Here is an 18588-nt window from a genome sequence, read left to right on the forward strand (position 1 = left end):
AGAAATCACCACAATAAAGACTAACATTAAAATACAGTAGCGTCGTAGGCCTACTTATTCATTTAACACATATATTTACAAATTTTCGCCACTGTAACGTTACAGTTTGACCAGTTTGAAAAGTATGATTTGTTTTATAGGAAAATAAAACAATGCACTTAAATAGTTAATTACATTACATTACAATATTTATTTTGGTGTTATTTTGGCATACCACTAGATGGGGGCCCTCATACCACCAGTGGTGCGCACACCACATTTTGAGAATCACCGCGATAGGATATACATTCAATGATGGCTAATGTTGGCTAGCCCAAATGCTATCATTAGCTAAAACAGGGCTTGAATTTAACCGCGACAACCACGGTAACTGCCGCGACTGCCCTTGCCGTTTGCCATAATGCCCTAAAAATTGACCACCATCGACGGCAACAACCTTTTTTGGGACAATTGTAATATAATTGTTTCGTCGAATAAATTGATAAAAACACCCCGACATAACTTTTTTCTTTCATTTTCAGCTGTTTAAGACATCGGTATAAACAACGAGGGCGCAGCCGTTTCGGAAGAGTGTGTCAAAGGTAAGCCGACAACGAGAGATGCACCAGCTGCATCAGGGTCTGGAAGGACGTCAGGTGTTCGCTGAATTTAGGTCAGGCAGCTCTCAAAATGGGAGAGTCAAAAAAAGAAAACACAAACAATTACAGGCTGTCGGGAAAAAATGTAGCAAGCTACACAACTGAATGTTTATTTTGATTCGTGGCTGTCAACGACCACGTGTGGAACACGCGTGGATTTGTTTACTTTTTTGTAAAGGTTGAACATAAGTCGCTGATGTAAACAATAATGGAATGAAAATTGCATGGCGTTTTATATATTCGTTTATACACAACTTTACTAAAGTTTACTACAAGTTAGGTCATACGCTGTGTGATACAGTCTATTTCAATTTATTGACATTTGATTATTTGTATATTATATAATTGTGTGTGTGTGTATGTGTAAATATATAATATATATATTTATTTTGAGGGAAAGGGGGAATGCAACTGGGCACAATTGGACACTATGCCCATTTTTTTTTTAGATAAATGTGTATGAATATATATGTATATTTATTTATTCAGGGACAAGGCAGAAAGAAAGCAAATAGGCACATGCCCGCCCCCCTAAACCGGCCAGGTCGGCCAGCGTAAGGGGACACTATGCCCAAATCAAGCGGTGCAGCTTCAAATCTTACCAAAGTCGTACTAAAACATTTTGATAGATTTTTGAGCGCTGTGTGTAATGTTCTATATTTTCAAAGGAACATATAAAACGGCACGTATCTCTTGTGTTTGACTGCCATCTACTGGTCACACTTATCATTACACCATGTACCAAATAAAATAGCTTCGAGGTGGTTAAGCTTAACCAAACGTATTCCTTACATTAGGCGCACCGGGTTATAAGGCGCATAATTTTTATACATAGCTGATTATTTGCGCTCTTTTGACATGTAATGCACCTCAAATTTGGCGGCTAAAAAAATACTTTTTTATCACCGAAAGAGCTCTGCCAAAACCGGATGTTGTGATGACGTAGCCACTTCTGCTGCTTTTCCTGCGCACACGAATGACGTAGCTCCACCAAAGATCGTTTCGACTGCAGTTACATTTGAAAAGATCAGAACTGAGATAGGCTCCAGCGCCCCCCGCGACCCCGAAGGGAATAAGCGGTAGAAAATGGATGGACGGAAGAACCCAAACGTCTTCGCACCACCTCTTGGACTAGGTTTACGCTGCATGCCAAAGTGGCCCAAATTGGATTTTTTCTAAATCCGATTTTTTCCAGCTTTGTGATCATCATCAGACTCTAGTATAAACGCGCACTGGCCCCAATGTGGCCCCAATGTGGCCTTGACGTCATTTGCATGCGCAGTTTGATCAGGAAGGACAAGGAAGTCGCTGCTACTACTACTACTTCTTTGCAAATTAAAACTCCCACATCTTAAAAATGAGGAACTTTTTAAGTGAAAACAAATATTAAAGTAGTATAATGTGTGAATGGATGTACAGCACAGGCCAAAAGTTTGGACACACCTTTTCCTCATTCAATGCGTTTTCTTTATTTTCATGACTATTTACATTGTAGATCAGTGGTCCCCACACTACGGCCTGCGGGCCAGATTCGGCCTGCCAGCGTCCAAAGTCCGGCCCACGGGAAGTCAAGTAAAAAAAAAAATAAAAAAAAAAAAAATATATATATATATATATATATAAAAAATATATATTATTTTTTTAAATCTGTCTTTTCTAATCCATTCTGTTTTTTCTAGCCGCTCCGGCAAATCATATTGTCTAAAAATGCATTTTCCCATTGATAAGGTGACATCATCGAGCTTGAAATATGTATATATATGTATATATATATATATATATATATATATATATATATATATATATATATATATATATATATATATATATATATATATATATATATATATATATATATATATATATATACAGCCCAACCCCCGGCCAAATTTTTTTTAACCCAATGTGGCCCCCGAGTCAAAAAGTTTGGGGACTCCTGTTGTAGATTGTCACTGAATACATCAAAACTATGAATGAACACATGTGGAATTATGTACTTAACAAAAAAAGGTGAAATAACTGAAAACATGTTTTATACATCAGGAAGTGTTGTGTAAGAAAGTGTTAAAAATAAAACCATCAAAAGCCATCTGCTTTTGTATAAAGATACGTTAGGTTAAATGAAAATATTATTATTATTATTATTTATCTTACGGTATATCAAAAATAATTTGAGCAAAATTTAATTTAAATATTGTCGGTGTGGCCCTCCAGCAGTGCTCGGGTTGCTCATGCGGCCCCCGGTAAAAATTAATTGCCCACCCCTGCTGTAGGGGATCTCGGAGCAGCAGTGGGCCCCAGAGGCGAGGCGTGCAGGCCCACCAGTGTGTGGACACGCCCTGGCGTCCGCCAACCACTGCCCTATCTATGGGTTAAATAGATATAAGACCTCAACGGTGGAAGTGGCGGAGGATGACACTGCATGTCACAACGGCACTGAAGGCGGATGAAGGCTGCAACAGAGGGTGGTCTCCAGTCGTCATGGATCCATGCCACTGGATCAAGGCCCTTCTCTGCCAAGGACCGTGTGGTGGCTGCAGGCGCACCAGTCTCCCCACGCTAAAAGACGTCACGCGCGGGCGTACTCCGGAATGGGAACCCATCCATTCTGAGGACAGTCATACTCGACCACGAGTGACTGCCGATGATGATGATGATGATGAGTTTCTTCAAAATAGCCACCCTTTTCTCTGATTACTGCTTTGCCCACTCTTGGCATTCTCTCGATGAGCTTCAAGCAAGTGAAAACCATTTCAGGTGACTACCTCTTGAAGCTCATCGAGAGAATGCCAAGAGTGGGCAAAAAAGTAACCAGAGCAAAGGGTGGCTATTTTGAAGAAACTAGAATATAAAACATGTTTTCAGTTATTTCACCTTTTTTTGTTAAGTACATAACTCCACATGTGTTCATTCATAGTTGTGATGCCTTCAGTGACAATCTACAAGTTAAATAGTCATGAAAATAACGAACACGCATTGAATGAGAAGTTGTGTCAAAACTTTTGGCCTGTACTGTGTGTAGTGTAATATATTTGGGAGAGTTGTAAACGTTTTATAACTGTTAGGTAGAGGAGGCACAGGCATCAGCGTAGATCTACGTTCACGTTATTTTTCAACTCACTTAGGTAAAACCAACTTACATAATGTAAGTAACATGTAAGCAAATTCGCCACAGCGTCAATTCCGGTCCTTTTAAAAATGACTATTTCTCAGGAATCAAAGTATATATTCATTTATTACATATAGCCTACAAAACCCAAAATCAGTGAAGTTGGCACGTTGTGTAAATTGTAAATAAAAACAGAATACAATGACTTGCAATTCCTTTTCAACTTATATTCAATTGAATAGACTGCAAAGACAAGATACTTAACATTCGAACTGAGAAAGTTTTTTTTTTTTTTTTTCAAATAATCATTAACTTAGAATTTAATGGCAGCAACACATTGCAAAAAGTTGGCACAGGTGCATTTTTACCACTGTGTTACATGGCCTTTCCTATTAACAACACTCAGTAAACGTTTGGGAACTGAGGAGACACATTTTTGAAGCTTTTCAGGTTGAATTCTTTCCCATTGCTTGATGTACAGCTTAAGTTGTTCAACAGTCCGGTTCAACAGTCCGGGGGTCTTTGTTGTGCTATTTTAGGCTTCATAATGCGCCACACATTTTCAATGGGAGACAGGTCTGGACTACAGGCAGGCCAGCCTAGTACCCGCACTCTTTTACTATGAAGCCTCGCTGTTGTAACACGTGGCTTGGCATTGTCTTGCTGAAATAAGCAGGGGCGTCCATGATAACGTTGCTTGGATGGCAACATATGTTGCTCCAAAACCTGTATGTACCTTTCAGCATTAATGGTGCCTTCACAGATGTGTAAGTTACCCATGCCTTGGGCACTAATACACCCCCATACCATCACAGATGCTGGCTTTTCAACTTTGCACCTATAACAATCCGAATGTTTTTTTCCGTCTTTGCATCAGTCCATCTTAGATGAGCTAGGGCCCAGCGAAGCTGGCGACATTTCTGGGTGTTGTTGATAAATAGCTTTCGCTTTGCATAGTAGAGTTTTAACTTGCACTTACAAATGTAGTGACAAACTGTAGTTACCGACAGTGGTTTTCTGAAGTGTTCCTGAGCCCATGTGGTGATATTCTTTACACACTGATGTCGGTTTTTGATGCAGTACCGCCTGAGAGATCGAAGGTCCGTAATATCATCGCTTACGTGCAGTGATTTCTCCAGATTCTCTGAACCTTTTGATGATTTTACGGACCGTAGATGGTGAAATCCCTAAATTCCTTGCAATTGCTCGTTGAGAAATGTTGTTCTTAAACTGTTCGACAATTTGCTCACGCATTTGTTCACAAACTATGCCACTTCAGATTTGGTGTCCATGCTAACCGCAGCCATAGTTAGCTTTTTTCTGCTAAAAAGTCTTATCATTAATGTTTATGGCGCCACCCACAGTAAGTAGGATAGCCTGAACTTGTTTGTTTACGTTTGTATACGAGATACATTACATTTTTTGTAGTACGGTTCGACCCAAGCTACATAATTTGAAGTTGGTATTGTATGGTCATTTGTACACGGACATAAACGTCATTCTATGGCGGTTTTGCCACAGAAGCTTCTCGCAACTGCTGACAACAGAAAGCAACGTGCAGGTCTTCTTCCTTTCTTATCGTCATAATTCAACGCACGCTCGCTCATTCAATTGCGTAGCACAGAAGAAAGCTTTCAAGACGGATTAAAGTGTTTGTTCTTCTTCTCGTGCCTGGCTTTTAACTGGACAGGGCCCCGATCGAGTCTAGACGTCACCTCAGGCGACGTGTTTATGGAGACGCGACGTTGTTTCCTGCCGGATAGTGAGACTGATAAGCAGCAGCCAATCACTGAGACTTTTTGCACTCGTTGAGGTCTTTTTTAAAACCACTAACATTTGACGCTGTAGATTACAAGGGGGACCTGAACGCATCATGCATCCTGACATACGCTTGTTTTTACTGCATGATGAGGACCAATACTGAACATATCAAACCCACTCTGGGGACAAACAGACACACTGTGTGCATACAAGACAATGTTTATTGTAGGGACATAAACACACTTCCAGAAAATGTGATACTAAGCGGACATTGTGAGAATATTTCAGAGCAGGGCTGTCGAAACTGTAACCTTTTGTGCTCAGGCGTTATTGTATCTGCTGTGTTTATTTCTTATTATCTCTGCCAATATCTCGGCGTGGCGAAGTTGGTAGAGTGGCCGTGCCAGCAATCGGAGGGTTCCTGGTTCGATCCCCACCTTCTACCAACCTAGTCACGTCCGTTGTGTCCTTAAGCAAGACACTTCACCCTTGCTCCTGATGGCTGATGGTTAGCGCCTTTCATGGCAGCTCCCGCCATCAGTGTGTGAATGGGTGAATGTGGAAATACTGTCAAAGCGCTTTGAGTACCTTGAAGGTAGAAAAGCGCTATACAAGTACAACCCATTTATATATTTATTTATAATATGATATTACAATTGTTGGGTTTTGTCTGTTGTTGTTTTTTTTTGGGAGCAACATAACTCATAAATATTTTGGCGGATTTCGATGGAACTTTTAGCAAATGTCCCAAATGGGATAAAGAACAAGTGATTAGATTTGAGAGATGATTGATAGAAGTGTGAATCTTTGGGCACCTAAAAATTCGATCCAATTCTGATTCCATGGGTGACGATTCGGTTCAGAATCGATTCTCAATACATCACAATTCTCGATTCAAACTAACTCTCGCTATGTATTATGTAGTATGATAATTGTAATGAAATGTATCAAAACAGGTTACATGTTAGAAAATCTCTTTCTGGTTGCATGGAGATGGCATAAAAATGTGATACATTTTAAAAAATGTGTGTATATATATATATATATATATATATATATATATATATATATATATATATATATATATATATATATATATATATATATATATATTTGAAAATCCTGAATCGATTTTGATGGAACTTGTAGCAAATGTCCCAAATGGGATAAAGAACAAGTGATTAGATTTGAGGGATGATTGATAGAAGTGTGAATCTTTGGGCACCTAAAAATTCGATCCAATTCTGATTCCATGGGTGACAATTCGGTTCAGAATCAATTCTCAATTCATCACAATTCTCGATTCAAATCGATTCTCGCTTTGTATTATGTGGTATGATAATTGTAATGAAATTGATCAAAACAGGTTACAGGTTAGAAAATCTCTTTCTGGTTGCATGGAGATGGCATAAAAAATAATTTAAAAAAATGTATACATTTTAAAAATGTATATATATATATATATATATATATATATATACACTGTATATATTTGAAAATCCTGAATCGATTTCGATGGAACTTTTAGCAAATGTCCCAAATGGGATAAAGAACAAGTGATTAGATTTGAGGGACGATTGATAGAAGTGTGAATCTTTGGGCACCTAAAAATTCGATCCAATTCTGATTCCATGGGTGATGATTCGGTTCAGAATCGATTCTCAATTCATCACAATTCTCGATTCGAACCGATTCTCGCTATGTATTATGTAGTATGATAATTGTAATGAAATTGATCAAAACTGGTTACAGGTTAGAAAATCTCTTTCTGGTTGCATGGAGATGGCATAAAAATGTATTTAAAAAAATTGATACATTTAAAAAAATGTATATATATATATTTGAAAATCATGAATCGGTTTAGAAACGGGATTAATAGGAATCTCAATTCGGATGTGAATCAATTTTTTGTGCTGATGATTGGGATCAGCATTTGGATTTTTTACTATTGGGAGTTAGGGCCTGGCGAAGGTCTTCCCTATCCCAAGTGCTTCTCTCGTTATTATTTTCTGACTTGCTTTACATTTTTGACTCACCAAATTTGCATGCAAAAAATTTGATATTTTAGTGGTCCCGAACATGGATGTCCAGAACCTCCTCACTGGTGCCCCCTTTACATTCTTTTAAACTAACCTGTCGCTGCTACCGGTTTTGTGGATCGTCATGAGATTTGGCGGACACGTCTATCGTGACAGGACGCACAAACATGTCTCAAGAACACACGTTCGAAAACAAACAGGAGGTCATGCATTTTGGTTTGGATCGGTCGTTTCGGAGTAAAAACCAGGGTTCCTCATAGGGACTTTGACCAAATAATCCAAATCCTAATTTACCTAACCAATCATGTTTATATTGATTTTTTGGATGATGTTGCAGGTCAGGAATAATAATTAGCTGGGGGCTGCAAATGGTTCTCGGACTGCACTTTGGACATGCTTGTTTTAGAGCACAGGTGCATGATTCTAACTAAGGATGTCCGATAATGGCTTTTTGCCGATATCCAATATTCCGATATTGTCCAACTCTTAATTACTATACCGATATCAACCGATACCGATATATACAGTCTTGGAATCAACACATTATTATGCCTAATTTGGACAACCAGGTATGGTGAAGATAAGGTCCTTTTTAAAAATAATAATAAAATAAGATAAATAAATTAAAAACATTTTCTTGAATAAAAAAGAAAGTAAAACAATATAAAAACAGTTACATAGAAACTAGTCATTAATGAAAATGAGTAAAATGAACTGTTAAAGGTTAGTACTATTAGTGGACCAGCAGCACGCACAATCATGTGTGCTTACGGACTGTATCCCTTGCAGACTGTATTGATATATATTGATATATAATGTAGGAACCAGAATATTGATAACAGAAGGAAACAACCCTTTTGTGTGAATTAGTATGAAAGAGTGTAAATGGGGGAGGGAGGTTTTTTTGGGTTGGTGCACTAATTGTAAGTGTATCTTGTGTTTTTTATGTTGATTTGATAAAAATAAAATAAAAACCCACAAAAAACGATACCGATAATAAAAAAAACAATACTGATAATTTCCGATATTACATTTTAAAGCATTTATCGGCCGATGATATCGGCAGGCCGACATCTCTACTTCTAACAATACAATATTATGTAGGCCTTCTTCCACAGGAACGTTCTCATTTCAATAATTACCCGCCTGTGTTTCCACCAAAAACTTCCCGGGTAGATTTAGTTATTCAGGAACTATGTTTAGTTCTGGGAGCAGGGTGGGATTTTCTGGACTTCCCCAGGAACCTTTAAGGAGCGAGCTGTGCTGTCAAACGCTGATTGATTGAACACAGTGGGGGCGTCTCTGAAACTTTACATACAACGTTTCAGCCGCCATTACAGTACGCGTTGACAACTTGTTTATGTCTTATTTCTTGTGTTTCATCAAACTTGACAACCAACAGAAGAACGAAAGGACCTTTTGACTTGCAGGGAGTTTTGTGTGGCGTCTGTGTGCTGAAGAACTAATTAGTGGAACTATCTTGCAGTTTTTTTTTCGGCGGTGGTCTTTAAAGCAGTATGCAGTCATGTTGTTTATTATTTTTCTGAATTTAATTCCAATACGCAAAAGTACGAGAAGTGGATGGATTCTTTTAAACGTATTTACAGAGGAGTATAACGTATACACCTAGACTTCAAAGTGGCAAGGTGAGCTGCTGGCTTGGACTCCGACATCGTAGTTTGAAGAGAAATGTGAAATGAAGGACAAGTACAACAAAGGTAAATCACATCAAATATTCCCTTATTACTTTATTACATGTTGTAAAAGTAGTCAGTGACACGCCATTTGTGTAGTTATGCTTCTCAACCTGAGTGAACCCAATTCTAATGCTAACAAGCTAATGCTGAATCTGATGCCTTTATGTTGCCGCCGTGGGATAGACACTGACCTTTATTATTTATATATTGTTATTTACAGCTGAGATGGACCATTAGGACTCACCTGACCATCATTAATTCTACATTTACTGAGAGGACGACTTTCTGACTGTTCGACAACCTCATTTGAAGTAGTTTAAAAAATAAAATAGAAAAAAATTACTGAACAGCATAAAAGAGTAGACACAAAATGAAACAGTGAAGTTGGCACGTTGTGTAAATGGTAAATAAAAACAGAATACAATGATTTGCCAATCCTTTCCAACTTTTATTCGACTAAATAGACGGCAAAGACAAGATACTTAACGTTCGAACTGGTAAACATTGTTATTTTTTGCAACTATTAGCTCATTTGGAATTTGATGCCTGCAACATGTTTCAAAAAAGCTGGCACAAAATACAAAGAAAGTTGAGGAATGCTCATCAAACACTTATTTGGAACATCCCACAGGTGAACAGGCTAATTGGGAACAGGTGGGTGCCATTATTGGGTATTTAAGCAGCTTCCATGAAATGCTCAGTCATTCACAAACAAGGATGGGGCGAGGGTCACCACTTTGTGAACAAATGCGTGAGCAAATTGTCCAACAGTTTAAGAACAACATTTCTCAACGAGCTATTGCAAGGAATTTTTGGGATTTCACTATCTACAGTCCGTAATATCATCAAATATCATCAAAAGCTTCAGAGAATCTGGCGGTATGCATCAAAAAGCGACATTGACGTGTAATGGATATCACCACATGGGCTCAGGAACACTTTAGAAAACCACTGTCAGTAACTACAGTTTGTCACTGCATTTGTAAGTGCAAGTTAAAACTCTACTATGTAAAGCCAAAGCCATTTATCAACAACACCCAGAAACGCCGCCAGCTTCGCTGGGCCCGAGCTCATCTAAGATGGACTGATGCAAAGTGGAAAAGTGTTCTGTGGTCTGACGAGTCCACATTTCAAATTGTTTTTGGAAACTGTGGACGCTGTCCTCCGGACCAACGAGGAAAAGAAACATCCGGACTGTTATAGGCGCAAAGTTGAAAAGCCAGCATTTGTGATGGTATGGGTGTGTATTAGTGCCCAAGACATGGGTAACTTACACATCTGTGAAGGCACCATTATTGCTGAAAGGTACATACAGGTTTTGGAGCAACATATGTTGCCATCCAAGCAACGTTATCATGGACGCCCCTGCTTATTTCAGCAAGACAATGCCAAGCCAGGTGTTACAACAGCGTGGCTTCATAGTAAAAGAGTGCGGGTACTAGACTGGCCTGACTGTAGTCCAGACCTGTCTCCCATTGAAAATGTGTGGCGCATTATGAAGCCTAAAATACCACAACGGAGACCACCGGACTGTTGAACAACTTAAGCTGTACATCAAGCAAGAATGGGAAATAATTCCACCTGAAAAGCTTTAAAAATGTGTCTCCTCAGTTCCCAAACGTTTACTGAGTGTTGTTAAAAGGAAAGGCCATGTAACACAGTGGTAAAAATGCAACTTTTTTGCAATGTGTTGCTGCCATTAAATTCTAAGTTACCGGTAATGATTATTTGCAAAAAAAAAACAAGTTTCTCAGTTCGAACATTAAATATCTTGTCTTTGCGTCCTATTCAATTAAATATAAGTTGAAAAGGATTTGCAAATCATTGTATTCTGCTTTTATTTACGATTTACACAATGTGCCAACTTCACAGGTTTTGTAATATATGACATAATAATAGTTGTTCATCATGGTCAAGTGTGTATGGGGTGTTGTTGTCCTCTAAAGTGATGGAAACAGGACAGTGTGTGTCCTCCATCTGACTCTCTCTCTCTGAGAAAGAGATGGGGGTGAACTCCCAACACGGATCCAAAGATCCAGAGCCGCTAAACCTGTTAGCAGACTCCTGAATGCAAATCTGCTGGCTGCAGATATTTAATAAGAGACCTGTGCCGACAAATTTGATTACCGGCCTATTGCCAGTGGATAATGTGCTAAAAGCTTTCCCACTCAAGCTTCACTCCTTACTGAATATTATTCACACTTTGAGGGGCCGCCGTGGCCTTAAAGGAGCACGGCGCTTGCGGGGGCAGAGAGCCAAACGCTGTGTTGGTCACAACACAGAGGTTAGCACAACGTAAATGGCTCTAAATGTGCTTCTATTATTAATAATGCAAAATCATGGTACACGTAACAAGTTATACGTATTAAGTTATATATATTGGGTCATACATCAAGCACAAATACTCAGAAAAGTTGACGAACACGAACAATTCAACGCTATGTTGACTTTTTCCAACCTCGACACTTTCAATAAAATATATTTTTTTATCACTGTAAAAGTCACTGTCTTGCGGGTCTACGACTACGTACGTCAAAGTAGCCGAGCGTACAGAGTTGTACAACAGATTTAATGTTTTTCAACACACTCATCAGTTATACGTTTTTCTCCAGCACTTTTCAGTCTCTCTCCCAACTTCTTCCTTCTCCTGCACCCGGCCGCTCACTGTTAAAGACAACAGATGATTAGATTAACACGTACCACCTGTGCAATCTAATCATCTGCCAGCTGTGTCTCGCCGTCAGCACGTGCCACGCCCCCGTCTGACGGCGCTCTGTTTTCAGCACCATGGACAGAGGCGGTGACCTTTACTCCTGCAAGCGCGCTGATCACACTCCCTTTCCACAATCACCGTGTCACTTTTTGGAGTATAATTTCCAATTTATATTAGCCCTGATCGGGGTTACCCCCGGATTGCCAGTATACATGTGGCGGTGGGGGCGTGGCTAGGGGCGTGGTCAATGACGTCACCATAGTTATGACATCCTGATTAATTCAAACATCGTTGATGCATATACTTTCCTTAAAATGGCTTTATAAATGTTTTACATATATTTCAAAACAAATATGTGTTATTAGTATTAACATATATTTGATCCCACCTTCTACCTTCCTAGTCACGTCCGTTGTGTCCTTGGGCAAGACACTTCACCCTTTGCCTCTGATGGCTGCTGGTTAGCGCCTTGCATGGCAGCTCCCGCCATCAGTGTGTGAATGTGTGTGTGAATGGGTAAATGTGGAAATACTGTCAAAGCGCTTTGAGTACCTTGAAGGTAGAAAAGCGCTATACAAGTATAACCCATTTATCATCTTATATCGTTTTGCTCTATTTTTCAATTGTTGCTGCTTATTATAAAGTGTAACACCGGCTACACTGTACTCTGGAACTTAGTTTGCCAAATATGTAAACAGTCACCTTGAGGTGGTTCATCTATGTTCTCCACAATAAAGCCAATGAAAAATTACATCTATATGCAGATGAAGTGCACATACATATAGGAATGATGTTAAATTAATAATACAGTTTGGAATAAACTGAAAGAAAAAGCAATACAATTATTCAGGATAAAGGTTGGCTCTAATGCCGCGAGCTAACGTACAATGGACCAACTCATTGACAGTCTTAACGAAAATTAGCAGGGCCAATCGCAGGGCATGTATATAAGAAACAATCATTCACATTAATACCTATGGACAATTTACAGTCTCCAATTACCCTAACAGGCATTTTTTTGGGAAGTGACCTGGAGAAACCCCACGTACGCACGGGGAGAGCTCGCACACTTGAAACGGAGATGTCAAAACGGATGTTAGATTTCACTGTCGGTAGTAATGTCGATATTAGGCTAGTTTTCACAGGCTTCAACCATAAATGCATTAATCAACTTGAAATTACTTTCTCTTGTACTTTCTCTCCTTAGTTTTGCCGAGTACCATCTCTAATCCAGGGACGATCAGGTGTGCAAACAGGTGTAGGGCTTACGTTGACAGGCGGCAGATGCACGTTTTTCCAATAATTACCATAGAGAAACTTTTTAATGATATTTGTGATGTTTTTCAAACTAGTTATGGTCAACAATGCGTAAATAATAGACTATATATGTATATAAATATATACACACATTAATGCAATACATTACTTTTTGTTTTCATGATTTAGGGCTATATAAATAAACATTGATTGATTGATTGATGTAAAAAACCCTCACATTTTTCAGGTGTGGGGGCTTTTATTTTGCCGTGGCGGTGGGCCACAACATGTAGGTGAAACCCTGCTGATATTCTGTTGCAAGACTGCAGCGTCAATAAACATGCCTTAGCAAAGTTTATGTTTTAATAAATTAACACAAGGGGTGTCCCGATACAACTTTTTCACTTCCTGTACGATGCAGATATTGGAGCCTTGAGTATTGGCAGATACTGATAATGATGCGATTCGACATCAGCAGGAATCACACCTACATTTATTATTTTGTAGAGATAAATGTTTAAAAAAATTATATGAATTCAAATAACTATTTATTATTAACCGTTTGGAACAAACTTACGCTGTTTTTAGGTTGAAATGGAGTGGTCATTGTTTTTCAGAGACTACAATAATTCATGAAGTTTTGGACTGCAATATTGTTCAATTAAAGACTTTTGTTATGTATGTCTAGCTTGTGTGCTATTGCGTGCTTAGCTGTTGTGTAGCTGCTAGTTTCTAGTAGCCTATCATGTTTACCTTTTGTAAATGACTTGACTAAAATACAGGAAAATACCTTTTTGTGATATGTGTGATGTTTTTCAAACTAGTTATGGTCAATAGTGCGTAGATAATAGACTATATATGCATATATATATATATATATATATATATATATATATATATATATATATATATATATATATATATATATATATATATATATATATATATATATATATATATATATACATTCATGCAATACATTACTTTGTTTTCATGTAAAAAAAAATCAAAACATTTTAAGGTGTGGGGGCTTTTATTTTGCCGTGGTTACGACTTTTACTTCCTCTACATAGTCAAGTTTGACCGTCTTCTCGGCCTCCACCAGAGCCGGAGTAGACCCCCCGCGGGGCCGATCCAAGGACCTACTAATACTAAAACATCCAATCGGTAGTCGCGAAGTAAAGGCGCTGCAGCATCGCTTTCATCAGCGATTTTAGATGCAAACCGACGTTTTTTGTTGTTGTTGTAATAACTGAGGAGAAGTAATATAACATAGATAACCTTCACAAGTTGAGACACTTTTATTGTTTGTACATTTTAAGAATAATTTTGCTTAACTTGTTTTTGTTTTTTTACACTAGAACGGCTTGTAGGAATGAACAAATAACAGAAATATAATCTTAGAGAAAAACGTAATTTAAAACATTTATTTGCACGTACAACACTTAAGACCTTCAGTATATGAGTATGTGGAATTAAATTATGGAATGGATTAAGCAAAGCAATCAAACAATGTACTAATATGATCCACTTCAAGAAACTCTTCAAACTTAAAGTGTTTACAAAGTACAAAGAAGAAGAACCATGACAAACATTCTCAATTTATTTCATTCATCCATTCATTCATTCTTAAAGTAATCTTACTTATCTCATCATATGAAATATGACTTACTTCACCAATTATTATTATTAAATTATTACTATTATTTATTTATTTATTTTTATTGTGATTACTTATGGAGTTTATTGTGAATAAATTGTGAACAGGAAGTGAACAGGAAGTGAACAAAAAGCTTTAGCAGCTGTTATGTAAAGAAAAGGGGTAGGATTAAATAAGCTCTGCTTCTTCCTACTCCTTTTCGAACATGTTGAAAAGAGAAACTGGAAATTGTGATGTATCATGTTGTATGCTTGCATGTTCGAAATGAACTCCAACTCAAACTCAAATTTTACCGGAAACATTTCATCCAAGCTTAGCAAAATGGCTTTGTTTGGAACAAACTTATGCTGTTAAACGTGAAGTAAAGGATCACTTGTATCAGAGATTTTAGATGCCAACCCACAGGTAGTGTTGTCCCGATACCAATATTTTGGTACCGGTACCAAAATGTATTTCGATACTTTTCGATACTTTTTTAAATATAGGGTACCACAAAAAATTGCATTATTAGCTTTATTTTAACAAAAATTCTTACGGTACATTAAACATATGTTTCTTATTGCAAGTTTCTCCTTAAATAAAATAGTGAACATACTAGACAACTTGTCTTTTAGTAGTAAGTAAGCAAACAAAGGCTCCTAATTCAGCTGCTGACATATGCAGTAACATATTGTGTCATTTATCATTTTATTATTTTGCCAACATTATTAAGGACAAGTGGTAGAAAATGGATTATTAATCTACTTGTTCATTTACTGTTAATATCTGCTTACTTTTTCTTTTAATGTGTTCTATCTACACTTCTGTTAAAATGTAATAATCACTTATTCTTCTGTTGTTTGATACTTTACATTAGTTTTGGATGATACCACAAATTTAGGTATTGATCCGATACCAAGTAGTTACAGGATCATACGTTGGTCATATTCAAAGTCCTCATGTGTCCAGGGACATATTTCCTGAGTTTATAAACATAATATACATTTTGAAAAAAAAAAAAAAATAATAATAATAATAATAGTAGTATCGACTAGATACGCTCCTGTACTTGGTATCATTACAGTGGATGTCAGGTGTAGATCCACCAATGGCGTTTGTTTACATTGTGACGCCGGTGAGCTACGGTGTGTAGTGAAGCATGTTTAGCTATTCCTCGTCCTGCAGGGATGATACTTGTTAGAAACGTACTTTATTTGTCGCCACGGAGACAAGGATTAGTGATTTAGAAGTAGCTACAACACTGCAGACTGCGGCTGGACTTTAGCCGCTAGCTAGCTAGCCATGTCTTAATTAAAGTACCTCTTCCTGAGGGCGTTTCAGTGTTTTAACTTCACCTTTATTGTTAGTTTTTAAACCAAAATGCGTCCGTTCTCTCTTTTCTGTCTAGACACATTGTCTGCTTGTAAGTACTCTGTGATTGTGCGCTGCCGAACATGCTCCTCTGCCCGTAAAACCAACAATGACACGATGTGACGACGACTGGGGGACCGGTACTTTTTAGAGGCGGTATAGTACCGAATATAATTAATTAGTATCGCGGTACTATACCAATACTGGTATACTGTAAAACCCTACCCACAGGTTTTTTTTCCTAATAAATGAGGAGAGGTAATATATCATAGATAGCCTTTACAAGTTGAGAATCTTTTATTGTTTATACATTTTACATATAATGTTGCTTAAAGGCCTACTGAAAGCCACTACTACCGACCACGCAGTCTGATAGTTTATATATCAATGATGAAATCTTAACATTGCAACACATGCCAATACGGTCGGGTTAACTTATAAAGTGCAATTTTAAATTTCCCGCTAAACTTCCGGTTGGAAACGTCTATGTATGATGCGTATGCGCGTGACGTCACGACGGCAACGGAAGTATTCGTACCCAATGTGTCACCATACAAACTGCTCTGTTTTCATCGAACAATTCCACAGTATTCTGGACATCTGTGTTGGTGAATCTTTTGCAATCTGTTTAATGAACAATGGAGACTGCAAAGAAGAAAGTTGTAGGTGGGATCGGTGTATTAGCGGCTGGCTGCAGCAACACAACAAGGAGTACTTACTTGGATAGCAGACGCCTAGCCGATGCTAGCCGCCAACCGCACGGATGATCGCGTGAAGTCCTTCGTCGCGCCGTCGATCGCTGGAACGCAGGTGAGCACGGGTTTTGATGAGCAGATGAGGGCTGGCTGGCGTAGGTGGAGCGCTAATGTTTTTATCATAGCTCTGTGAGGTCCGGTTGCTAAGTTGCTAAGTTAGCTTCAGCGTCGTTAGCAACAGCATTGTTAAGCTTTGCCAGGCTGAGAATTATTAACCGTGTAGTTACAGGTCTATGGTTTAATAGTATTGTTGATCTTCTGTCTATCCTTCCAGTCAGGTATTTATTTATTTTGTTTCTATCTGCATTTGAGTCAGATGCTATCACGTTAGCTCGTAGCTAAAGTGCTTCGCCGATGTATTGTTGTGGAGATAAAAGTCACTGTGAATGTCCATTTCGCGTTCTCGACTCTCATTTTCAAGAGGATATAGTATCCGAGGTGGTTTAAAATACAAATCCGTGTTCCACAATAGAAAAAGGAGAGTGTGTGGAATCCAATGAGACCTTGTACCTAAGTTACGGTCAGAGCGAAAAAAGATACACCCTGCACTGCCTCTCTAGTTCTTCACTCTAACGTTCCTCATCCACGAATCTTTCATCCTCGCTCAAATTAATGGGGTAATCGTCGCTTTCTCGGTCCGAATCTCTCTCGCTCCATTTGAAAAACAATGGGGAATTGTGAGGAATCCTTCCTCCTGTGACGCCACGCTACTTCCGGTATAGGCAAGGCTTTTTTTTATCAGCGACCAAAAGTTGCGAACTTTATCGTCGATGTTCTCTACTAAATCCTTTCAGCAAAAATATGGCAATATCGCGAAATGATCAAGTATGACACATAGAATGGATCTGCTATCCCCGTTTAAATAAAACAATTTCATTTCAGTAGGCCTTTAACTTTTTTACGCCGGAACGACTCGTAGGAATGAACAAATGGGTTCAACCTTTATCGGAAACATTTCATTCAAGCTTAGCAAAATGGCGCTAGAAAATGTACTGTCACCATTTATAGTAATATTTAGAATATTGTCGCAGCAACACTGACGTTTGAGAGGAAAGTGTTCTCGGTTAGAGTGAATGAAAAAAAACAGTCCAATAGTAATAACCGCAGGCGAGCAGTGAGTGGGCGCTAACAAGATCGTGCTGCTGCACTCAAGGATATGACAATGAAAGCATCCTGACAATTATTCCGCCGGATAAATGGCGTCCGTGTGAGGAGGTCAGCGAGCAAGCGCAGCCAATTCCCAGCAGAGTGGAATTTGGGGAGAAATAATCGCTGGCTGATTGAATTGGAAGGCGGGACATTTGAGCCAGAGTAATGAAATGGCTGTTGTCGTGACCCAACCCTTTCACCTCGCTGACAATTTTTCACCAGATTACAGAGCGGGCGGCACGGGCGACTATTTGCCTACAGGAATACATTAAATATATGTACATGGCGCTGTTTTGGTCATGTAAATCCCCATTATGGCAGCTACTTCTGCTTGTCTTCTGTCACCTGCGGGGCCGACGGGGCCACGGCGCTCTTTCGCTGAGGACCCCAGACCCTGCTTTTGTCTCTCTTTTTGAAATGGCTGCTTTGAAAGAAGATTAGAATAGCAATTAGTGGTAAA

At 38.6% G+C, this 18588-nt stretch overlaps 1 protein-coding gene across 1 annotated transcript in view; it reads left to right on the forward strand.

Moving 5' to 3' along the window:
• The first annotated feature begins 317 nt into the window (after positions 1 to 317).
• The window catches only part of LOC133659635 (retinol dehydrogenase 11-like), a 132049-nt gene continuing 113778 nt past the window's right edge, over positions 318 to 18588 (forward strand). Inside the window, exons 1-2 of the mRNA XM_062062218.1 lie at positions 318 to 366; positions 531 to 581. Of these exons, the coding sequence (XP_061918202.1) occupies positions 318 to 366; positions 531 to 581 (100 nt within the window). The remainder of the gene's footprint in view (positions 367 to 530; positions 582 to 18588) is intronic.

The sequence above is a fragment of the Entelurus aequoreus genome, linkage group LG11, assembly GCF_033978785.1.
Source record: "Entelurus aequoreus isolate RoL-2023_Sb linkage group LG11, RoL_Eaeq_v1.1, whole genome shotgun sequence".
In the NCBI taxonomy this organism is placed as follows: domain Eukaryota; kingdom Metazoa; phylum Chordata; class Actinopteri; order Syngnathiformes; family Syngnathidae; genus Entelurus; species Entelurus aequoreus.